The following is a 24,576-nucleotide window of genomic DNA, read 5'->3' on the forward strand; positions in this document are numbered from 1 at the left end:
AAACATCAGGGAACCGTTTTGTTCCACCTGAGCCTCAAACCGTCTGCAGACCCTCTGGACGAAAACAGGAAGTTTCAGGTTGAACGTTGACCAATCAGACGACAGATTTTAAAACATAAATATGAATCTACTAATATTCCCACGTGATCATGTTTTATTTCTGAAGAATGAAATGGTTGTTCGTTTGAAGGTGACCGGTCCCAGAAGGCCGTCTGTGGTTGACCTCTGGGGTCACGCTCCCACTGCTGACGTCAGTTTTCTGTGACACCAGAGCAGCTCATGTTTACGATCCAACATCTGCTGTTCGCTGTCAGAACCCTCCTCTCAACACTTACAGGAAAACAAAGTCAGACTGAATCTGAGGAAATTCTCTGGAAGACCTCAGGATGTTTTCTGTCCCCTGATTCGTCTCGCTTCATTCCTGCTCCGTTCTCCTTCGCTCTGTCATCACGGCTCCGCAGATTAGGGTCAGCTCTGGAAATACACACTGCTGTGAATAAGCCCAGAGCAAGATGGCTGCCTGCTGAGACCGCCTGGACGCAGGCAGGGGTCACTGGGGTCACGTGATGTCAAGATGGAGGAACCAGAGATCCTGAGATCAACGAGCAGACGTCTGATGGACGAAGAAAGTCCATCTGTCCATAAACTGGAAGGAAAAGGTTTCCAACATTTCCAGAAAGAAAAATCTGAAAAGTGTGGCCTGCATTTGTAGTCAGTCTCCATTTAAAACTTGATTTTGATGCAGATTCTCAGTTGCATTTAGGTCTGGACTTTGACTAGGTCGTTCTTTCTATGCAGCTCTGGTTTAACCCTTCAAAGCCTGAATTTATATCTAATTAATAAGTAATAATTACTTTTGTTTCGTGTTCTTAAGCAGAAAGACATTAAAGATCCACTGTTACTGGATCAACCTTCAGACCTCTCAGGTCTTCTGGTTCTGGTTCTGCTCTGCACCAGAACCAGAACCAACATGAAGAAGCAGCATTCAGCTTCTATGCACCACAAATCTGGAACAAACTTCTAGAAAACTGGAAAACAGCTGAAACACTGAGTTCACTGGTTTTCATGATGCTGGCTGTTCTCTGAAGAACATCTGAGACCAGAACCAGAACATCTGGGTTTAAACACAGGTGGAGGTTTGTGCCCGTTCCCATGGCAACCACATGAAATGTGTCTGCTTTCGATTCTTTTGCTAACTCCAGTCAGTTCATGCTTCAGTTTTCTTCCTCTTTTTTTCGATGCGCTGAGCTGATTGTCCATCACATAAAACCCAATCAGTCTGTGGCTGCCGAGGGGGTCCGATACTTTTTGAAGGTTCTACACAGAACCAGATGTTTGCTGGCAGCCATCATGTCTTCACCTCATAAAGGCCCAAAAATGGCAGAGCGGAGCAGATTACCCCGAGGACCGAGTGTGGCCAGGTTCAACGGGTCGGGTCCGGGTGTGAAAACTGAACCAGAACCAGGTGTCCTGATCAGATCCAGCTCATCACAGTCGGACCCAGAACCAGGCTGAAACTCGCTGGAAGCAGCAGAGAAACGGCGGCTCTGATGTGAAGATTCATTTTTCTCCAGAGACAGAAGAGCTGCTCGGCAGGAGAGCAGAACCAGAACCGCTCCATGTGGGATCCATGAAGCTGTTGGTGTCCTGCATCTGTGAGGCAACCTGCAGTTAGAAAGGTTAAAGGTCGCTGCAGGAGCAGAAGGACTTCCTGCAGCAGGACGTTGACTGAAAACATCTGTCACCTTCCAGGATTCACTACAGAGGAAAGACAAAGAAAGATTAAATATGATATTAAAAGATGGTATTGATTATCTCCAGGACTCTTTTTCTCCTGTTATTTGTCGCCTCTGTGCTGCCCCCGGCTGGTCACCACCGGTACTACACGCTCCTTCACCTCCTCTCTTTCTGCAAGAAGCAAACATGGAGGAGCAAGTCGAACATCTGCATCTGAAACCAGATACAAATTACAAGATCCACGATTCTAGAGTAAAATAGCGAGTGAGGGAAGGAAAAGCAGCTTTTAATCCTGAAGGCAACATGTTGGCAGACAGGAGGAAAGCTAATTAAGAGCCGGTTGTGCAACTGCTTTGTGAAAACTTTGCTCTCAAGAGTTTCGCAACTGGGTTTTAAACAAAAGCCACGTTTTCCCCTGGAAGATGGAAAATCAAAGACAGATGAGGAAAAGTGGCTTCGGCTCCCACATCAGTGCATTCCTCAGTTTCTATCGGTCCCGATCTGGGACCGAACCGGACCTGAACCCTGATCCGACATGTGACTGGACCCGTTCAGATTCTGCATCGTCACAAAGCGACCTGGATGGGGCCCATGTGGTTGACTCAACCTAACCCTCACTGGCCGGATGGGTCCCTTTATAGTTATCACATTGGGATCATGCAGAAGTCTGTGGGACCCATATGGGCTTTGCCCAGAATCGTCCTAATTCAAAGATTATTTTGTGAAAAAACAATTTGTTGTGAATTAGAACTAAATAATTTAACATAATGAATCTAAGACGAATCTGGTGAAGCATCAAACCAAAAGCAGTTGATCACATCCGACTAAAAATGATACAAATTAGTAATATTTCTGTCTTTGTTCACACCAGGGACCTGGTTTATCCTCCCAGCTGAGCTGAGCTAACGTCTTCCAGGTTTAGATGGAGATTCCCAAAGTCAGGAAAAATATTCCAGAAGAAGTTAAGTTCTTTAAAACAATAAATATTTTCTCTTCTTCAGGTCTCCTGTTGGAGTCCCTCAGGGCGGTTCAGAACTTTACAGTTCCTGTTCGTCTCTTTCCTTCCTTTTCATACTTTAACAAAAACATTTAATGGTGGATTCTCCTCATCTTAACTCGTCCTTCCCGGCAGATCTTTGCTTTATTCTGTCTTTACTTCAACCAGTTCTGCTTTCCTCCAGCTGAGAGTCATTTTTGCTTCCCCTGTGTAGACTTCATTACTGTAAAAGTTTATTTTCTCAGCAGCAGCTCGTCCAAAATGCTCCATCATGGTTCTGTTATGAAGAATCTGCAGCTGGCCTGGTTCCTTTAGCAGCAGCCTCATTACTGAGGCAGTTTTATCAAATCTTTCAGCACAGAACGTCTCCTGATTCAACCCCAGAGAGGCGGAAAACCACCGTAAGCTGAAGCTCTGAAACTCCTCTTGAAACCTGTTTGGTGAAGCATCAGACGTTTTCCAGCGTTTATTTACGGGAGTTTGACAGTTAAATGAGAGCTGCTCTCATGTTGGATGAGCCAGACTCCAGGCGGCGCTCAGCTCTGTCAACATTTACATGTTCATAAGTGAATCTGGCCTGAGTTTCGCACTGCGCAGCTTTCCACACTGCAGCACTTATCATTCCAGAAATCCACTGAGGTTCTGTTCTCCTATTGTTCTGTGATGAAACGGGTTTGTTGTTCTGCAGAACGTGGCTGAAGCTGGGAGGTCTCGCTGCTCTTATGCAACAGGAAAAAATATTTCTACACCTTTAAAGCTTTCAACATAAAAGACGAATGTTGGCTCATAAAACGTCATTTGGTTCTAACTGGGTTTGGATCCGGGAAGTTTCCTGACCAAAACTCGGATGAAGTTGTTCTGATTTTAAGGTCCGGACAGACGGACCCCCTGGTTCTGCCTTGTTCTAAAGGTTTACTGGACCATTTCCCCTCGCTTTCTTCTTCTTCTACTCTCCAACTTGTGTTATTTGCTGTTAACTTTGTTTTCTGTTTTTTTCTCTCCATAGAAGCTGCACTTAGTTGTTTCAGCCTTTTAGTTAGTGAACTAAATATTTAGTTTGAATCTGACATATGAATGAATAACAGTGAAAATATGGCTGTAAAATGAACTCCATTTTTTCCTCTACATGCTAAATGCCTTAAATTATTGCTGTAAATTTTTGACTAACTTTAAAAACCCTTAGTTGTGAACATTGTGTCTCTGCACAACGATCTGAAACTAATGCACAAAACCTGCTGGTAGGAGCCTGTTGCCCAGTCGCTTTCTGTGCAGCGAATGAATGATGGTCCCAACATCCCAGAAATCAGATTTATTCACAACATTCATCAGTTAGAGGAAACGGAAAACAATCCCAAATATAAACCTTTTGTTCTGCAGTGTTTACATATCTGTACAAGTCCAGAGGTTCATTATTCCTTTGTCACCACAAGAAAATCTCATCATAACAGTAAATTATGCAAATAAACAAACAAAACCCAACAAAGTAAATCCTTTTCTGATGAGACCCAGTCAGAGGTTATGATCCAAACACTGCAGACATGGAAACAACTTTAAAAACTAAATTAAACCCAAATGGAAGCTCATATGTTTCAAAACCCTGAAAATATCTAAAGATGGAAGTGCAAAAAAAATTATATATCAGTTTTAATTCCTGTTTGGTCGATTTTCAGTCTGAATTAACAACAGAAAACTGGATTTCTGTAAAGTTGGCACCCTGATGGGGGAGGCAGGTCTGAGCACAATTTATGACCCTGTCGTCACTCTGAGGGTATAAACACATCCTGGAGGAACAAAAACATCCAAACAGTGAAAAGTTTCTCAGCCTCCTGGTGGATTTTATAGATGTTTAATCGATAAACTCAGAGCAGCTGCTCAGCAGCCAAACTTTCCACTTCACTCCGACGGAGCAAAAGCTGTTCTGTGATTTCAACTCTGAAAACATCCCAGGAAACCTGAAGAGTTTTAACCGGTTCAGAACCAAACCCAGGCTGTTCAGAACCGGCGCCGGCTCTTTACGGCTGCTGCAAACAGAATCCAGTCAGCTTCTCTCATCTACATAAATAATATCAGTTTATGGATTCACTCAGAGGAAGCGCTTAAAATTATTCAGAATTTTGAAAAATAAGAAAATTGTGACAAGTTTCCTAAAGTCATCATTAAAATAACAACTTAATGCATTTTTAATGCTTGAAATATTTTAGGCTCCTGAAATTTGCCAAACAAAAGAAAATCTCTGAATCTCTACCTAACTGACTGATTTTATTTTTATTGGTTAAAATTACCATTTCAATTTGATCAAATCCAGATTAATTTAACTTTGTTTGAAGTCAGAAGTGTACATACACCTAGGTTACTGTTCCTTAAAGCTCTAAGGCTCAGGTGTCAAACTCCAGTCCTGAGGGCTGCTGGCCTGAAAGCTTCAGCTGAGCCTCTGCAGCACCCGAACAGAATAATCAGGTCAGTGAGGCTCTGGAGAGCCGATCTACACCAGGAGGAGGAAATGAAGCCGTTTCATTTTGTAGCTGTGGCTCATCCAAAAGCTGCAGGACAGCAGAGGACTGGAGTCTGACGCCCTGCTCTAAGGCCAGGCCAGCTGATGATGTCACAGCTTTATAAGCCAGTGATTGGTTCATTCACATCACCTGAGGTAAACGTGAACTCTGATCCGGTTCTGTCTCCCAACAGGTTCTGGTATGAAACGGGTCCAGTTAAAGACCTCGAGGAGACGCTGAGTGAACCAAACACCTGGGCTGAACAGCCGCTCAGAGAGGAAGAAGCCACCAATCCAAGTGGAACCAAAGCCAGATTCCCTCATGCTGGTGAAGTTTGATGGACCTTTTACTGCAGGAGGGACTGGTGCGCTTCACAAAATAAACTCTGAAATACTGAAGCAACATGGCTGAGGAGGCTGGAGCTCAGACCGTCTTCCTAACTCAGCAGAATAAACTTCAGGACAATGTTTGGGCAGATCTGACCCAGTTCCACCGGTTCTGTTGGGAGGAACGGCTCAAATTTATAGCAAACTGCTCTGAGAGGCTTGTGGGAGGAAACCCAAAACCTTCGACCCAAGTCAGTTTAGAGGGATGTTCTGCCAAATGCTGAGAAAAAGATAAAAACTGAATAGTTTTGATAAAACAGGAAATATTGGGACCAGAACCAGACTGTCCCTGATCATCCGGATCGTCCTGATTCCTGTTGGGAGGAGCTTCCTGAGTGACTCCCTGCTGGTTTGACTGAAGGGGAACTAAACGCCTCTGATCCAACACGGTTTGACTTGCAGGTCTGCAGAAACAGCTTCTGTGTGATCAGCGGTTTGGTTTCTGAGAGGACCGGTCCGTCGGTCCAATCAGAACACGTTTGGCAGCAGACATGAAGATCCAGAGAAAAAAGACAAACATGGCATCCTGCTGCATGGATCATTCAGCAGATTTCTACATACAGTCATTAAAGAATCTGCGTTATAATTTACAAACTCATAATTTCAAAGCTGAAGACAGTGATTTTTTTTCCTATTGAGTTTTTAGCTCCTGTCTCTTTAAGGCCAGTCTGCTCTGATTGGCTGAATGTTGTCAAACAGAACCAACAGGCAGACTGATGTCATCACGTTTTCTTTTCACATGCAGAAATAAATAAAAGCAACTAAAAGAACAGAAGCGTTAACGTTTAACTTCCTGTCGGCTGAAGGTCGACCTCTGACAGACTCATTACTGGAAAACCTTAAATCAGAGCTTCCTCCCTCTGTAATTAAACTCCACAGTTTCCAGTCCATCCATCACAATCCCAACTCGACCCCATAAACACGCAGGGAAGCTGCTAAAGGAAAATCGATGCCTTCCTGTCCTTTAATTAGATTTAGAAGGAGTTTCTGCGGTCTGCAGGATTTAGTCGTTTGGTTACTTCAGAGCTTTAAATGAAAGCTGAATAAATGAACTGACAGAGACGATGATCCATGGAGCAGACAGAATCCCTCCGGTTCCTCATCTCCGATGCTCCTTCTTCTTCTTGTTCCTGGAAGGCGTCTTGATGGGCCGACTCGCCGCGCCGTTCTCCAGCGGGCCGGGAGGCGGAGCGGCAGGCGGAGACGTGGAGGAGAACAGGTCCGCTTCCCCGTCCATGCTGGACTTAAAGGGCCCAGCCGGAGAGAACTTCAGAGGACTGAGGAGAAAAATAATGTCTTTCCTTTACCCCTCCACTTTAGGAAGGCAGACAGACTTTAAAACATTATTTCTTCAAACAAAATGTAGCTGTTCAAATAAAGGTTCAAATGACTTTTTCTAAATTTAAGTTGAATGATTTTATTGTGATGACCTGTTTATTCACCAGTTTCCACACCAATCAGTAGAAAACTGGAATTTAAGACTTTTTAAGACCATCATGGGTGGATTTAAGACCCATTTCTCCACAGTCATCCAGATTACTGGCAATAAACTTCCACTTACCAGGACAGATGAAAGAAACTAGCTGGTCTGGTAACTAGTAAGTGATTTTCAGAAGTAATAAAATGGTACAACATGAAGCGGGTGGATACTGTACGCTGCAGTACCACTTCCTACCTGATGGGGGTGCGCGGGCTGCTGTTGTGGCGGCGGACATGACGCGATCGCGGCTCAAACGAGAATCCTTCCTTCAGACTCTCGAGGACCGACGGCGCCACGAAGGAGAAACCCTGCCGGAGGAAATAAAAACTAAAACAGCTGAAATAAAGGAAAACGTTCCAGAACATGGAGGCTGATGGACTGACGGCGAAGGCGAGCTCGGCGCTGTGGCTCAGCCTGGTGTCGTCCGGACTGTCCACCGGCGTCTGTCTGGTGAACCTGGTGTCAAACTGGCTCACGTCTTCCTCAGAGTGCTGGCAGGAGGGAATGGAGACAGAACACGCTTCACATGTGGAAACGGGAGGAAGAAGCCACCGTCTGGATCTGAAAGTCACAGCAACCATAGAAGAAGACCAACCAGCTGCGGTTTGTACGGCGGGTCCACTCGCTTGTTCAGCAGCTCCTCCCAGCTGATGTGTCTGAAGAACGGATGTTTCTGCAAAGAAACAGGAAAAATCCAGGGAAAGGTTAACGATGCTGCCAGACTTCATTCAACCTTTAAACAATCAGCGTTTCCACTGTTTGCACTTTGTAAAAGCTGAAAGTTCAGAAACACTGAAACAGCATCCAGCATTCACACATCAAAATCTGATGGTTAACGGAGAAAACAGCAGATCTGAATTAAAAGCAGAATCGGTTCTGAATGGACAGAGGGAGGAGGAGGAACAGAAACTTTTAAACTTTTTAAACTCCAGCCTCTATGAGGAGGAAGCCGCTTGGATCCAGGATCCAGTTGTTCTGCGTCTCCTGACCCGATTCTCAGCCCAGGCATGAAGCTGCATCCTGGAGCATTAAGGAGCGTTAACACAGATCCTTCCTGCCTGCAGCTGTCAGACTCCAGAACCGTCACTGATCCCAACATGTTCACACCTCTGCTGCTGCTTTACTCCTTCTAAATAACATTTCTGCTTTTATTGCATGTTTTCCTGAACTGCACTCTTTGATGTGCAGTTCACATGCACATTATGTACACCAAGATAAAAAAGCATGATATTTCTATTTCTGATAACTGCACAGTGTTTTGTCATGTTGTGATCTTGTACAGTATATTGTTGATCTTATTTTTGGTTGTTTTAATCTATATTTTGAAGACTTTGGATGTTCTGAGTGAGCCTTCATCCAGATGCTGCTGTTACGCCTGAATGTCCCCAGAGTTGGACAGCAGAGGACATTTCTGATCCAAGTCGACCTTCATCGACTACCTGGATATCAGCGGCGTCGTCTTTCCCAGAGCCGAGTCTCTGAGCCGGATTCTTCTTCAGCAGCTGGAAAAAAATTTAACAGAGAAACATTTAATGATTTCTGCAGTTTGACTTCAAAAAAACTCATCATACTTGCAAAATAACTCCGTTTAGTGCAGTGTGCTGCTGTAGCTTCATCTGACAGCCACATGCTCAGACTCTGTATTATAATAGCACTGTGTGTGTGTGTGTGTGTGTGTGTGTGTGTGTGTGTGCATATTAATTACTTCACAATGATTTTCCACATCATTCTAACTTATTTTTCTGTCATTTAGCATTTTAAAGCCGTAACGCTGCAGGATTCAGTTCTGCCAGCAGGTGGCAGCGTTGCATCAGCTTCTCACAATGAGCCTCAGTTTCAAGCTAGAATCAGTCAGTAGTGAATAAAAGACAGTTCTACAGAGTAAGAGTTGCAACTGGAGCCAAAATGTCCAAATAATGGGAATAAAGCAGAACCATTTTGTTTCAATGGCCATTCAGTTCATGATGATATTTTACTTAAATGTGAAGAAGTCCATTTTTCTCCAGCTGCATTAATATCTCAGTTTTCATGTTCATATTAAACCACAGCTTACAACTGCTGAAATCTGACATGATTCATAACATCTGAGTTTTGTTTCCATGTTGCTTTGTGGAAATAAACACATTCCTGGTTCAACAATAGCTTCTAATTACTGTAAACAGAAATATGAAAAACCGCTGCAGGCTGAGTGGATCAAACTGAGGGCTGGATGTGGAATAAATTATTTTTCATCGTAACAACATGAGCAGGTTTCTCTTTCTGAAGCAGATTAGGGAGTAGAAATCTGGAAACCTGATAGCATTTTGGTAAATAACCGAATATGACAGAGAAATAGTTAAAAAGTCCAATAATTGATTATATTTTTTGCACTTTACAGGGTCTATGTTTGAATTTATTCACTGTAGCTTTGAAAACAATGTCAAATCACTGGGTGTGTGTGTGTGTGTGTGTGTGTGTGTGTGTGTGTGTGTGTGTGTGTGTGTGTGCCTGCAGGGGTGTGTGTGTATTTAAGAATGGTGTGTGTGTGTGTGTGTGTGTGTGTGTGCCTGCAGGGGTGTGTGTGTATTTAAGAATGGTGTGTGTGTGTGTGTGCGTGTGTGTGTGTGTGCCTGCAGGGGTGTGTGTGTATTTAAGAATGTTGTGTGTGTGTGTGTGTGTGTGTGTGTGCGTGTGTGTGTGTGTGCCTGCAGGGGTGTGTGTGTATTTAAGAATGGTGTGTGTGTGTGTGTGTGTGTGTGTGTGCCTGCAGGGGTGTGTGTGTATTTAAGAATGGTGTGTGTGTGTGTGTGTGTGTGTGTGCGTGTGTGCCTGCAGGGGTGTGTGTGTATTTAAGAATGGTGTGTGTGTGTGTGTGTGTGTGTGTGTGCGTGTGTGTGTGTGTGTGTGTGTGCATGTGTGTGTGCATGTGTGTGTGCGTGTGCATGTGTGTGTGTGTGTGCATGTGTGTGTGTGCGTGCATGTGTGTGTGTGTGTGTGAGACCTTTTTGATCATGTCTCTGGCATCGACTGTGATGTACGGAGGAAGGTTGACTTTACACTTCAGGATCTTATCGATGGTCTTCTTCCTGTTCTCAGCTGTGAACGGAGGCTAAAGGGAAACATTCAGACAGACGCTGCTTAGCAACAGGAATCAGAGAAGAAACAATAAAAACATAAGACTTTGACACTGATTCACTGTCTCCATGCTGCTTCTCTCAGCCTACCGATCCAGTCAGCATGTCGTGCATCAGCGCGCCGAGGCTCCACCAGTCCACGGCTCGGTTGTGACCCGACCTGGTCAGGATCTCTGGAGCCCTGCAGCACAGCAACACAAACAAACAGTTTGTCTAAAACACATACGAATCCTCGGTTTGTGTTTAGACCAGCGTCTGTGGATGGATGCAGGTGGTGCAGTTGGTCTCATTGCTGCCAGCAGCACCAAGGTTCTGGGTTTGAATCCCAGCATGGCATCTTTCTGCTTAGTCTGCAGGTTCTCCTTGTGCATGTGTGGGTTCTCTCTGGGTACTCTGACTTCCTCCCTCAGTCCAGAACCATCCTGTTGGGTTAAGTGGTCTGTAAATCTCCCTCAGGTATGAGAGTGAATGGTTCTGGCCTGTGTGTCTCTGTGTGATGGACACTGTGATCATTTTGGGTTTTTTCTGGTATTTGCTGTGGCGCTCTGCAGCAGCTGTAGTTTCAGAAACTTCGAGAGATGACAAAGACTGGACTAACTGCCTCATTCGTTCATAGAACGTCACAATATTCATTCATCAAAAAGATAAAATATTTGAGCGTAATTAAAAAAAATGTCTCCTACAATGGAAAGTGTCAAATTTAACTGACTAATAAAGAAAAATTATTTTAGTCTCGATATAAACCAAACTGTCTATAGATTTACATGTAGGGAGAATATTTCAAAACATCTGCAGTTTTCTTAGCTTTACTTTACAGATAAGATATTCAGACAATATTCTGACAGACACCAGCCCCTGGAACAGTCTGGTTTCATTAACACGACTCGGTGCTACTGCAGCTAACAGGCCAGTAACATTCATCTCTGACTGCCTGGTGAAGAGGAAACATCTGAACTTGATCACAAACCCACACCACCAGTTGGCAGCGACTCTTGGTGCTTTCAGACAATTTAAACAACCAAATATTTTGTTTTCTGAATTTCTCTGTTCTTCAGGTTCAGGTGTTTTTGTGTGTTTTTGTGTGGAGTGTGTGCAGAGTTACCCACATGTACTCAATGGTGCCGCAGAAGGTGTGTGTGATGGTTCCGTCGTGGATGGACTCCTTACTGAGGCCAAAATCAGTCAGCTTGATGTGCCCTGACCACGCAGAGATCAATACAATCATCTGGATGTGATTATTGCTTATGGGTAATGACCTGGGCAGCCTGCCTCACCTTGCTGACACAGCATGATGTTCTCAGGCTTCAGGTCTCGGTAGATGATCCCGTTGGAGTGCAGGTGACCCAGGGCCATCGTGATCTCTCCCAGGTAGAAGCTGGAAAACAGTTCAACCGCGTCACCTGAAAGGATCGCCACGACGACGCTCTCTGACCTCAACGCAGACAGAGATCTCACCAGGCCGTGTCCTCCAGGAAGATTCCCTCCTTCTCCAGCTGCATGAACAGTTCTCCTCCTGGTGACCCAGAGAACAGCTGAAGGTCATCATCATCATCACCATCATCATCGTCGGGTTTCACCAGCTTACCGCTCAGACACTCCAGGATGAGGTAGAGCTTTCCTCCCGTCTGGAAGGCGTACAGCAGGTCCACGATGAACGGGTGTCTGACCTTCTCCAGGATCTCGCGCTCGGCTCGGGTGTGAGCCGTGTCTTTGGCGTTACGGACGATCTTAGCCTGCAGGAGTCAGAGAAATGTTTAAACAAAGGTCTAAATATTAAATGCTCTGTTTTTGCTGTCCAGTTTTCATCTTTCGAACCATTTCTCTGTCAGCTGTCTGCACCGCTCCTCTTACCGTCTCACTCACCTGCATCTCATTTTCTAACTCAGCATCTCTCCCAATTCATCCTATGTTTTTCACTTCTCTAAAACTGTTTGTGTTTTATGTTACAAACTTTCCCGTTTTTGACACATTTCTGTCCAAATTTGAACCGAAGATAAAAGATGGAGACAGCCCAGGTCCAGCACCAGCTTACCTTCTTCAGGACCTTCATGGCGAATATCTTTCCTGTTTGGGGACCCTGAACCTTCCTCACTTGGAAAACCTTAAAGAAAGACGGAAAGTTGAAGAATATTAAAATAGTTCAGCACAAAATTCCTGATTCAATCCTAAATATAAGTTTTAGACATTTTCAGACCAGTCCACCAATCCATCCAGTTTCAGACTGTGAACATCTGCAGACCTGATTTTCCATCAGACTGGATCCCGATACGGATCCGGTGTGCTTTGATCCTTCTGTTGACCTTCGAGATCCACCGTACTACTCATATTTGAATGCAAGGGGCTGCAGCATCAGCCCTTCACCGCCATGCCTGGCTGTACTAGAAGGCGTTTGTCCTGGTCTCCATCAGGCCTATTTCCCCCCTGATAGATTTGATTCTATTGGAACCAAAACTGCAACATCTGCTCCATCTCCAGCTGCTGTGGTTCTCCTTCTCACTGCTCTCAAACCAACCAAACTAATTCAAACACCTGTTCCCCTCCTCGCCTGTGGGGGCGCTGCACCAAGAACCAAAAACGGAGGTGTCAGATTTCAGAGGTGGTAGGATTTATTTTTTGTCTTTGACCACAAGTCATTTCTCCTGGTAGTGCTAGACTTGTGTGTTTGTTTTGGTTGTATTTACCCAGAATGCCCTGTGCTGTAGTCCACTTCCTGCTTTTGGAGCGGTCTCCGGTCCGCTTGGCGTTCACATATGCATTTGACCCGCAGCTGAGGTCACTTCAACCGAACCCAGACCGAGGTCAGCAGGCGGACCAGAGTTTGGTTGGCATCAGAGTTTGATTACGCATCAACACCTCCCCAAACGAACCAGACCTTCTAGACAAACGGACTGCAGCTGGAATAAACCGGACTGAACCGGGCTGGTGGTGTGCATCCTAAAGCAGCATGGTTCTACAAGTCTTCACTGAGATGTTGTGCTACCAAAATGCCAAAACTGTTCTCTCTGTTCAGTGGTGTCAGACTGATGACTTCATGGCAGACATGTTCTGAAACCAGACACCAAGAGCAGAGCACGGCTCACCTTGCCGTAGGCCCCTTTGCCCAGAACGGTGAGGAGCTCGAAGCAGTCCGGTCCAACTCTCTCACTGTCTCTGTTGACGTTTTCACTGGTCAGCTCCACCTCCTCCGTCTGACCGCTGCCATGACATCACAGCAGGAGAAATCAGCTCGCTGCAGCACCTACATCTGTCTGGGCTTCGTCTGAACTTACCTGTCGGGTTCAACAACCGTCGCCTCACACGCGTCCTCCTAGAGATGAAAGGTTAAAGGTCACTGCTTGTCTTTGTTACATCACGGCGATGTGTGATCCAATCACTGCTCACCTCTGTGTCGCTGCCGTCCTCCGTCTCCAGGTCGATGTCAAACACTCCTGCCATCCTAAAAAACAACATATTTATCAGATATCATGAATCAGTTTATCTGGACTTTGGTTTGTTACAACTATTTCAGAACTCCTCTTTAAGTCGCCATCTGGCCGAATATACAGACAGATGTTGGAGTAGGGGATACAATCCTTGTCCAATGTGATGGACAGAAAAGATGGTTTGAACATGAAACTAGGATAGCGGCTAAACACCCTAAAGTTAATGTTACGCTGTATTGGATCAAGGTTTATTTCCACACTAATGACTCCAGGACCTGGTAGAGGTCAGTCAAAATAGGAGTTGGGTGTTTTTTGTGATCAAACTACAGCAGAGATGTTTGACAGCCAAGGACAGAGTCACATTTCTGATTACTAGGATGAAAAAAAAAACATGAAGACCAAATAAAATCAAGTTTATCAAAGCTAAACATAATCATGTTTCTGTAACATGGACACCACTGGACCACATCAAGAGAAAGTCACAGTAGCACCACAGACTGCTGATGAATAGGACTAAACAATATTCCTTCTGGCACAAAAGTAGCTGAGGTTGAGGTGGAGGTCAGGGAGTACATCGTTTAAAAAAAAGAGAAAGAAAGAAACAGCAGCAGAGGCACAACAAACAAAAAAAAACTGCAGCCCGCAGCAACACGCAGCTGCTGCAGGTCATGGAGCGAGTCGTTCAAACAGAACCGGAGGTGAAAAATGGAGGAAGGAACCTGATAAAAAGGTGGACACACTAAACAATCTACATTCCTGCTACAGACAGGCCACGCCCACCAGCTGCTCACCTGGTTTCACTGCCTGTATAAAACAGTCAGTCTTCATGTTTTCATCAGTTTTAAAGGTTCCAGCTTCTTTTAATCCTTAAGTTTAGTTTAAATTAAACTAAATTAAAATTAAATAAAAACCCAAGAAGCTACAACGTGCTTCAAATTTCCTCGAGGTAGGAACTTTAAATCAAACTAAAAATAAAACACACGTCCCCAATTCTTGGTCCAATCTTTAATAAACTAATTTTACTCAGATTTTGATCACTACCTCAATAACCTGTGAATTAAAGGTCTATTTTAAAGTTACAAAATGGAAGAAAATATGAACAAAACACAAAAAAATTTAAACACCTGGATTTTAAGTGCTTTTTCTTAGAAAATAATATATTTAAATTTCAACTAAGTAAAAAAATAAATGGTGGTGTCACTTAGACTGAAACCAGAAGATTCAGAACAGCGTGTTCTGAACTACAGGTTTATTTCAGACTCGCACTCCAGATAAAACCTGATCTTCCTGGGTTTTCTGTAGAAAGTATCTGACTGAGAAGAATATTAACTGCTACTACGACGACTGAAAATAAAAACCTGCTCTTCCTGACTCTCTGTCAGCGGCAGGAACGAGCTAAGTGAGCTAAATGCTAGCACTGACAGCTACAAACAAGCTAATACTAAGGTTCACCTCAGATCGCTCCGTCTTCCGGTGCCTTCCGCTCTCTTCCGGTCCTCTCAGTCCGTCACTTTAAATTCGGAACAGTTCTTAAGTTGTCAGAACCAGCGGGGCTTTCATCGCTGTTTAGCAGACAGCAGAGCAGTCAGCTGGTTGGACTCCTGTCAGCAGGACACCATGAAGCCGCTTCGCGCTGTGGCCAACTCCCCAGTAAGGAGGGCAGCGATTGGTTGTTCTAAAAGTAGCAGGTAGTCGCGTAATGACGCAATCTCAATTTACATATTTAAAATCATGCGTAACTTTTGTGTTTTAACACAAGTTACGCAGACTTCTGCCCAGGTCCCTCTTGAAAATGAGATCTAGATCTCAACGGGGTTTACCTGGTAAAATAAAGGAAATAAAAAAATAATAAATAATAAAAAAAGTAAAATAAAAAAACAACTTTTGTAAAGTATGGAAGTCTTTAAATGGACAATAAAGTCAGGAGCATTATATCATTATAACAAGAAAGCTTGTTTTTAGTTTTAACGAGATATAATGTCTCATTCAAAACAAAGTATATTCTTTGTCATAACAGTAAAACAGCAAAGCCTCTGGGGATCATTACATGTTATCTAGAGAAACATGAGAAGGAGAATTACAAAGAGCTCCTTGATGCCTTTTAATAAGTCATAAACTGTCAGACCAACATATTTTCTGAAGGTATTTTTATTTCTGTTAAGTTTAGGAACATACTAAGCACTTCTTTTTCATTCACTAGGAGTTTGGACAGGGACACACTAGAGCAGGAATGACTGGCAGCTTGTGACTGTTCTAGGATGGGAGATTTGATATAAAGTATTCACTAAATATATTTGTCCAGCTCAGTCTGAATTATTCCTATATGGATTGATAAAAGATATTACCCTGGGATAACATTTTATTTTCAAATTTGAAGATCACTATTGGCAACAAAAGAAAGTAAAGCACATCTGTCAGAGTAATGTCATTTAAATTATTTTAATTCAAATGAATCTGAATTATTCATCTTGCATCCGTCTTCAATTGGCAACACAGACAAAGCAAAAGTTGTGGTTTAAATATTTATGTTTATTTAGTTCCATTATATCTCTGTTGTTTGTTTTCCATAACTTAGCTTTCAAAATACCTGCTAGCTTTGTGGCTTTCATTTCCTGTTTAGCCATTTCACACTTTCAGCGCAGAAGCACAACAAAACCCAATTCATGTTGCCCGTAAAAAAAGTTTATTTATCTTCAAATTAAACCCCAAAATTAAAAAACTACAACATAACACAGACATGAACTTTGAATTGATCTTGATTTTATCTCAAACAAAGTTGAAGGAGGTTTTAGGAAGGGGGAATCAAACAGAAGAGAGAAGTGGGCTTTCAGTGGAAAGAGTGGGCTGTTAAAAGGAAGTCAGTGATATGCAGAAACTGAAGCTGCTCTCACCTACACAACGATAAACCAGATGAAGACAGACTGGACTATGATGATTCTCATTCGTAAGTAATGCAAAAATCTTTTACTTTCTGATAGATTCACGTTTAGCCAGTGGGATCAGTAAACCTCCACACAGTGGGATCACCTCAGCTATGACTTTTAATAAATCTGTGGCTTTTATTACAATCTTTGATGAAGATGTGGGAACATTGAATTATGGTGGCAGTTGGCATAAAGATATGCATTTTACCATCCTAACCATGAGGAAGATGTAAAAGAATTTCTAAAAAAACAACATCTAATCTAAAAATAACTAAATATCTACAAACTGAAGTAAAAACAACAGAACCAGGAACTTGAGGGACAAGAACAACAGCATTAGTTTTTTAATTAATGGATAAAGCCTCTTTGAATGCCAAAAAGCAGATTCAATCCAGAGTTTGGTGGCTTAATAAACATTTTATTCATTGATATTTTTAACTACTTGGTGCCTTAATTGAATCATGGTTTAAAGACTGAGCAGATCAGAGAACTCAAATGTCTTCAATCATGCACCTATTTCACATTTGGTGAAACAACCTCATGTCCTGAGTAGAGCTCAAGACATGAGCTCCACTTCGTACAGACCGGTACCGGTACTGGTACCGGTCCCTGTACGGTCCATGACATTTTAGGAAAAAATTAGTCACCATATTATTGCTTAAAATAGAATTGATTGCTACTGATCTAAATAATCAAATATTGCGTCTAAGCAGTAAACACTCTGTTAATTATAATTCAATATAATTTTCAGCTCTGTGTTGATAGAATATAATTATTTTCTCACAGTGGGAAAATTCAGGTGTAACAGCAGCAAAGTCACAGAAAATCGAGACATTTACAATTAGAAATTATGAAAATATACTAAAAACAAAGACAAGGACTAAATTGATAATATAAAATATCAAAACTAGAATACTCTGATCCAAAGGAATGCAAAGTTGAGTTGGATAACTTTAAAAGTAAAAATGTTAAAATGTTTTGTGTATTTGTGACAATAAAAACTGTGCAAACAACAGCAGAAATGTGAACAATTGTTGAGTTTGTAGTCAAGCGGCCTGGGAACTGGGTCCAGTATGACCAAAATACCTATGGGGCCCAGCAGCCATGTTGGCTTGACCATGAGCCACTGCTGTTCAAAGAACATTAATGTTGCTATAGCTACCAGTCTAGCATGAGTCCTCCAATATGGCCGACAGGAAGTTTGCTTACAGAAAACATTAAATAATTACATTTAAGCTGAGAAATAAAGGTTGGTGCTGTTTGCCTGAAATAAAACATTTAATGTCATAATCCTCTCTGTTCCTGCAAGCCTCATGTTTCTCCACCACTAAGAACAAAGTGAAAATTCACTTTCCCACAGTGGAATCTGATCATCGTACCGAACTACCAGAGTTCCTGCTCTGCAAGACTTCCCCTCTTACTATAATCTATAATTCGTCTGTATGGAGTCCCTGTCTCTGTGCAACAATCCCCAGTAAACCAATCCTTCCCTCACTCCCTCTGTCATGACCTCAAGTACTCAAGGCAAGAAAGCCTCAATTCTCCCCAGAGGAAACCCTGGAAAACTTCCTGAGCAGGGAAAACCTCAGCTTCCTGATGGAACGCCACTTCCTGGTGGCCCTGTCCATCCATCGCGTCTCCATCAATCAAGTTCTGATCAAGTTCTGATCTCAAGAAACTTCCCCATTCCTGCTTACACATTACTGTTGACAGTAAAAACTTTTCTGGGTCATGGTTTCTGTTTTGGGTCCAGAACGTACATTCAATCCATTCAGATAACAACCAGCCACTGTTCTGTACATTCGGTCTGGTACTGTCAGAAAGTTGAATGTTTTGTCTAAACTTGTTCTGATTTGGTCCATTTGATCCCCTCCAGGTTTTATTACCATGTCCGGGTTTTGGATGCTGTTCGTTCCAGCTGCTGAGGTCCAGCAGGTCCACTTTGGTTCAAACGTCACTCTGGGGTGCAACATCTCCTACCTGTACGACACGACAACGTGGCTTAAACAAAACCCAGGCTTCATTCCAACCATGGTCCTCCACGCCAGCCTCAGGGAGGGACGGCCGGTTGAGTGTAGGCCAGAACTTTTAGTCCCGATCCAGAAGGATTCAATTTTTTGTGACAGTCCAAATTAAACATTAACAATTACCATTTTTGTTTTCAGTGTTTCAGCTCAGTCTTCGTCATTCAGCGAGTCTCATAAATCGGTCTCTAGCTCTGAAGATCACTGGTGTCGAAGTGGGGGATCTGGGCCTGTATTACTGCATTGCCAACATGAATGGACGTGTGATAATTGGAAAAGGAACACGGATTCAGAGTAAGCATTCCTCCGTTTTAGGATCAAAATTGTTCCTTCCAGCAGTAATCTGCCTGATATGCTAACATCATTGGGCTCAGAACTTCATCCCTACAATGAAACTCTAGGGATGAACTTCATTAACTGCCTCCACATAAACTGCCACATAAATAGCAGTTTATGTGGAGTTAATGAGTTCCCCCTATTGCTAGAGAAAAGTTAAACAAACCCAAAGAGGTTCTATTAACCCTTCCTCGATTGTTTAAGCTACATTCACACAGCAGGAAAATGTGACCTGAATCTGACTTTCTCACAACAATCTGAACGGAACAATTCTGATCAGATTTGTACATTTAATGACTTTTAAATCATTAATGTGAGACATGCATAATTATTCTGCATCAAAAGAAGCCAGACGCTATAAATCTGGATGTAATCAATGGGTGAAAGTTATTATTATGAACCTGTGAAAGCAGTCTGAGTCAGTGACGCACACCACATCCAAATCCTTCCACTCCTGGTCCGACTCCACATCCAAACGTCTTTACAGAAGATGCAGTCAGTGCTCCACTAAAGGCTGTTGCTGTGATTTCTTTTTATCAGCTTCCTGCATCTTGTTATGATCTTGTGACGATACTGTCGGCTCCCATCGCTGGATAACTTTAACATTAATCTATAGTTGACAGCATCCATCAATACTTCTGTAAACAGAGCGCTGCTGTGTGGCGCCAACGTTCTTCTTCTGTGCTTTAGAGTCGTAAACTGTTCACACAGGAGTCTGACTGCAGTTGCATTTAATTAGTAGCATGAACTAATGCATGAGTCACACAAAAATATCATACTTCAGCAAAAAAATCTGAACTGAGCATGAAGACCTGCTGTGTGAACATAAGCTAAGGGCTTTGCTGATGTCTTAACACACACAATGCTTCAGAGCAGCAACCTGTCAAACTTTCTGCTCTCAAAGAGCTGATCCTCTGTCTGCTACCTTCTTAAATCACATGCGCCGAAGCAGCAGGGGTGTACTTAGTTTTTCTTACACTGCCCCTCTTGACTAGTTTGGCAATTAATCGGAATCAGAATAATCAGAATAACAAAGTCTGTTGTTAGATTATCATCATCACCATCAAAACCACAAACAGACATTTTGGTAACCTAGTTACTTTCTGAAACGGAGAGAAAGAAACCAGAATCCATTTTGTTAGAGACTTTTTATCTCCTGTGAGCTCTTTATATTTACCATGGATCTACAAGATGATATAAAATGCATTGTTTTACCAGGTACAGTTATTACAATAAACTGTAGACAAGCTGTGTATTTTTACATTTAGGTTAATGTCGTGTCCTTGGATGTGTGCACTTCCAGATTCCTCCCAGTTTCTGTTCCAGCACTGGTACTCTGCAGCTGTGTGTTCTGGGTTGCTGATTATGATTATGACGGTTTGCATCACTCACTGGAAAACCAGACAGAGGAAGTGGAAGACGACCAACAGGAACTACAGCAAACAAACAACTCAAACACAAAATGATGCCTCAGCACAGCGAGTTTTCACACTGCAATCATTCAATTAGCCTGTTTCAAATATATGAACTCACTATGAGGCTAAATTATTTATGTCCTTAGAAATATCACAAGGATATTATATTATTTATTTTCTTTGTATTTTGTTCTTGCTTGTGTTTTTATTTATTGCACTTAGTTTGTGTAATTTTGTTGTGAGTAGTTTAATGCAGCGGAGCCTGCAACTTTCTCTAGAAAATACTTTATTTACTTGTTATACTTGTACTTTGTAAAGATACTCAATATAAAACCAATGAAAAGCTTGAACCATACCTCTGGTATTGACTTCCTTTTGTTATTTCCTCACCTTATTTTTGGTGACATAAATACTTAAACATTCAACTGTTTTAATTAATTCAATCTTAATTTTGACATGGAGAGATATTGTTAATGGGAGCCAGGATGGATTGTAAAGGTGCGGTTCTGGTGTGGACGTGTAAAGTTCGTCTGCATCGGCGTTAGAGCACGTAAACTATCCAGATGAACTCCGGTTCGGTTATCTTCATTAAAAGAAGATCAACATTACTCCCTCCTGGAGTGGTCATTATCACTAAAACAAAAACATTCCCCCCAGAACACACAACCGCTGCAAAAAGAATTCTGTTAACGAAGTAAAAGAACAGTAACGCATTTAAACTCAGATCAGCCCAGTCAGTATGGGAAATAATGCAGAGATAAGCAGATGCATATTGTTATTATTATTATTATTATTATTATTATTATTATTATTATTATTATTATTATTGGTAGTAGTAGTATTTTATCTCGACATCTCTTGTCTGTATTTGGAGATTTTCTCGAGTGTATACTTCATCCAGGACACACGGTCCGCACCATTTGCTATATATATATACTCGGACAATGAGTCGATCATATGACCGAAGGCATCACGAAAGGATTACTTTAAATCAGTGTCAAGTGTTGGGAAGGAAAGTCATGAGTTTGACTGATATGAAAATTATGAACTCCAGGCTGTATATTACTTTTCCTTGCATATTTTTTCTCGATTGTGAGTCTTCCTCAGAGAATACTTGTCCTGCTTTTCCTCACCGGTAGATGCTGTTCATTCCAAGTCCTCGTTTCTCGTTCTGATTCCTTGCAGGTTTGTTTACAGTCAGGTTTTTTCGGAACCATTCCCAATATAGGTATTTAAACGGAACAGAACAATTTTAGGTCAATGTTGACGCCCAGACGAAATTTCAGAAGGAAAGGGGGGGGAAAAAAGATGCCGCCCGAACAGGGACTTGAACCCTGGACCCTCAGATTAAAAGTCTGATGCTCTACCGACTGAGCTATCCGGGCTCTGAAAAACCCAAGAAAGATGATGAAAAATATTCCGATAAACAGCGAAGTTTCGTACTATTTTGGTTCTGATCCAATAATCACCACTGAGAAGCGTAAACCTCATATCCATTATAATCTGTATTACAATTAGTTCTACCGTCTCATATGTTACGCTTCGTTTTCAATAATTTTGTTTATTCTCCTGTTTAAACATCCTGTCACTCTAACTTTCAAATAGCAATTTCAGAAAATATCAAGAAAGAGTGACTTTCTGACTAAAAATGCTGGTTGGACTTTATACCGATATATTCATCTCTGACTCCTAAAAACGGACAGCAGCAAACACGTGAATGACGCAAACTCCGAAACACACAAAAACTCAAATGCAACCGAAAAACACTGCAAACGAAAAATGCTGCAACCACCGAAAACAGAAGCATAAACCTACAACCAACAGCAACAAAAAATGAAACCAACTTAACCCGAGGACAAGGCTGAAGAAGAGGGGATTGAAAAAAAGAATAACGATGGATCAGACCTGTAAGGCTCAATATGGTGTCACAAGATGACATATTCACTAGATAGACTTGAAGAGTTTTTATTGAACAACCTGAGGACTAAAGAAGGAACCTCAGAAAAATTAAAGATTGGTGTGTAAACTGCAGTTATAGCTGTATGGACTTAAAGAGTAAATATATATAAAGCCAGAGTAAATAAATTAATATTCATAAAGATATATGCCTATTTTGTCCATTGTTGATTGCATGGAAGCAACACAAAGTATTAATATGGGAGTAATTATTTTAAATTAGTTTTTAATCATATTTTTTAATCATACTTTTATGATTATTACAGTAAACATTACACCATGTAGTAATCATATTAAGTTCCTATTACTTATACCAACAAAGCCTTTCTAAAGTACCTTAAAGAAGAGCATGATCAATGTAGGTCATTTATTCTAAGTAACCAAATTGTGACCATTTTAGGCCAGCATATTCATGGAAAAGTGTGGGACAGTCATTGTTTATAATTTGAGCTCCATGACAATCACAGAAATAGATTTTACTGTTACAAAATGGGGACGGAGAAACACAGTCTTCACTAGATGCTTCCTATGAAACATAACGCCTTTGCTGTACAAAGCATTATGACAAATCATTCCCTCCAAACTTGAACAGTTGAAAACATGTGCAGGTAAGTAAAACATTTTCCAACTGAAAAACAATTCACAGGCCCCAGCGAGATTTGAACTCGCGACCCCTGGTTTACAAGACCAGTGCTCTAACCCCTGAGCTATGGAGCCTGAGATACCGGACATGACGTCATTTTCACTTAAATCTTATCAACAAGCGAAGTACAGCGATGGTGCTGTTTATGCTTTGTTTCTTGTGGTTTAGTGACATAAAATGTTCGGATTCAAGGACATTAAGGAAATATGAGAATTAAGTCTCAAAAACCAAACCGCGGACGGAACCATTTACCTTCACCTTACTCACAATGTCTCCACCGGGTGGCGGCATTTCATCACTTTTTCAAACGTTGCAGCAAACGACTAGACAGAAAATGTAAAATAAAACGTGCATTTTAATGTGTATTTATCCCTTTTATTTTATTTGAGCGTGGAATAACATAGAAATAAAATGAAAATCGAGAAAAGCAGTGTTTATTTTCTGTTGTGGTGGCTCGTTTCGTGTACTCCCAACGAGTGGATTTAGGCGTGGTGAGTGGAGGGAGCTGAGTGATTGGGGGCGGCTGTTGTCCTCGGCCACTCCACAGCCTCATATCCAGTTTTTCGGCTACAATGAAGCGAAGATGGACGCGAAAGGATAGAATAAACATGGAAACACCGTTTTTCTCCTCTTAACTTCACAGGGAGGGGTTTTTCCTCTCGTTTGGTTTATTTAAATAAAATAAAAGTTGGTGAGGATTTCCCTTTGTGTGGAGTGGAAGGGGAGAGACAGACGGAACCATGCTGGAGCCTAAAGGGTAGATTTCATTCATGAAGGAGTTCGTTAAAGTTTGTTCCAGAAGTCTTGGATCAGGAGGGAGGACGCAGGAGTCCAACAGGTGAATCTTTCACTCATTTGCTGCTTTAAGACTCTTCTAATGTGATTTTTCCCCCGTTTTTTTAAAAGGCTGATTAGTTCGGTTCATCCAGCGGAGAACAAAGGCTCGGTTTTGGTTGCATGTGTCAGGTTGTGTCCCGGGGATCCAGACCGGTTGAACCAGTTTTTCCTCTCCAGGTTGGGGAGTCGTTGGAAGAAGCCACCGCTTTTCGGATTGCTAAATCCCAGACACGTCGGTAATAAAAGAGGAATTGAAAGAAAATTTAAACACAGAGGTGTTGGTGGGGGTTTTATGCCCTTTTGGTTCTGAGTAATCCCGCGGCGTGGGGGAACCACAGCACGGAGGCGGTACATCACTGACGACAGCGCGGAGATTTCTGCCCCTGTAAAGGCCTCAAAAAACGGGCTGAGAACCAACCGACTCTCCGGAGCTGCTGTTAGCCCGTTTGGAAGGAAAAACATCGGCCGGAAAGAAGCCGACCTCAGGGCCAATATCCACTTTTTCGTGCCTGCTCAAGTCCCGGGTGTTTTATCCACGCATTACGGCGGTGTAACAGGGGGAGGACCGTGATTTGCTTCGCCCAGCTGCCATGAGAGAAGCCCGGAGCTCTGTGGAAGAATGTGCCGCCTCCTCCCGGTGTTAGCTCCTCCGCGGCTCCATGTAAGACTCCACGCCTGGGTATCTGTTAGCTTTACAACATTATATGATTTTATTTATTCATAATGAGGTATAAATATGTCCACAAACCCAGAGAAGAACAGATTAAAATCAGACAACAGGGAGGAAAACATCGCTTTGTGTCTCTGCTAGCCT

At 42.3% G+C, this 24,576-nt stretch overlaps 2 protein-coding genes, 1 long non-coding RNA gene and 2 other non-coding genes across 6 annotated transcripts in view; 2 read left to right on the forward strand and 3 right to left on the reverse strand.

The window, feature by feature from the left end:
• Positions 1-4,028: 4,028 nt before the first annotated feature.
• Positions 4,029-15,299, reverse strand: LOC106909743 (ribosomal protein S6 kinase beta-2-like). The gene is made up of 16 exons (XM_014976186.2): positions 15,080-15,299; positions 13,587-13,641; positions 13,475-13,512; positions 13,286-13,400; positions 12,238-12,306; positions 11,791-11,938; positions 11,661-11,718; positions 11,480-11,580; positions 11,312-11,402; positions 10,296-10,386; positions 10,073-10,180; positions 8,532-8,594; positions 7,688-7,765; positions 7,476-7,583; positions 7,288-7,400; positions 4,029-6,889 (listed from the first exon to the last, which is right to left on the reverse strand). The coding sequence occupies exons 2-16, from the start codon at positions 13,638-13,640 to the stop codon at positions 6,712-6,714; spliced, it is 1,413 nt and encodes a 470-aa protein (XP_014831672.2). The 5' UTR covers position 13,641; positions 15,080-15,299; the 3' UTR covers positions 4,029-6,711.
• Positions 15,300-16,351: 1,052 nt separating this feature from the next.
• On the forward strand, positions 16,352-20,681 carry LOC106909742 (uncharacterized). Its single transcript, XR_015763674.1, has 4 exons — positions 16,352-16,571; positions 18,428-18,625; positions 18,717-18,869; positions 20,215-20,681. It is a non-coding gene; the product is annotated as an uncharacterized LOC106909742 (long non-coding RNA).
• Positions 20,682-21,638: 957 nt separating this feature from the next.
• On the reverse strand, positions 21,639-21,711 carry trnak-uuu (transfer RNA lysine (anticodon UUU)). The gene has a single exon. It is a non-coding gene; the product is annotated as a tRNA-Lys (tRNA).
• Positions 21,712-22,926: 1,215 nt separating this feature from the next.
• Positions 22,927-22,999, reverse strand: trnat-ugu (transfer RNA threonine (anticodon UGU)). The gene has a single exon. It is a non-coding gene; the product is annotated as a tRNA-Thr (tRNA).
• A 334-nt stretch (positions 23,000-23,333) lies between these two features.
• LOC106913111 (E3 ubiquitin-protein ligase DTX4-like) overlaps positions 23,334-24,576 on the forward strand; it is a 34,139-nt gene continuing 32,896 nt past the window's right edge. Inside the window, exon 1 of one of the 2 annotated variants that reach the window (XM_088006799.1) lies at positions 23,334-23,763. In XM_088006799.1, the coding sequence (XP_087862925.1) occupies positions 23,696-23,763 (68 nt within the window). In that variant the 5' untranslated portion in view covers positions 23,334-23,695. Of the gene's footprint in view, positions 23,764-23,800; positions 24,424-24,576 lie in introns of those variants that run through there. The other variant, XM_088006800.1, reaches the window with a different exon arrangement.

This window comes from Poecilia mexicana, unplaced genomic scaffold (genome assembly GCF_051168715.1).
Source record: "Poecilia mexicana isolate PSO_F unplaced genomic scaffold, ASM5116871v1 scaffold_1, whole genome shotgun sequence".
NCBI classification, from domain to species: domain Eukaryota; kingdom Metazoa; phylum Chordata; class Actinopteri; order Cyprinodontiformes; family Poeciliidae; genus Poecilia; species Poecilia mexicana.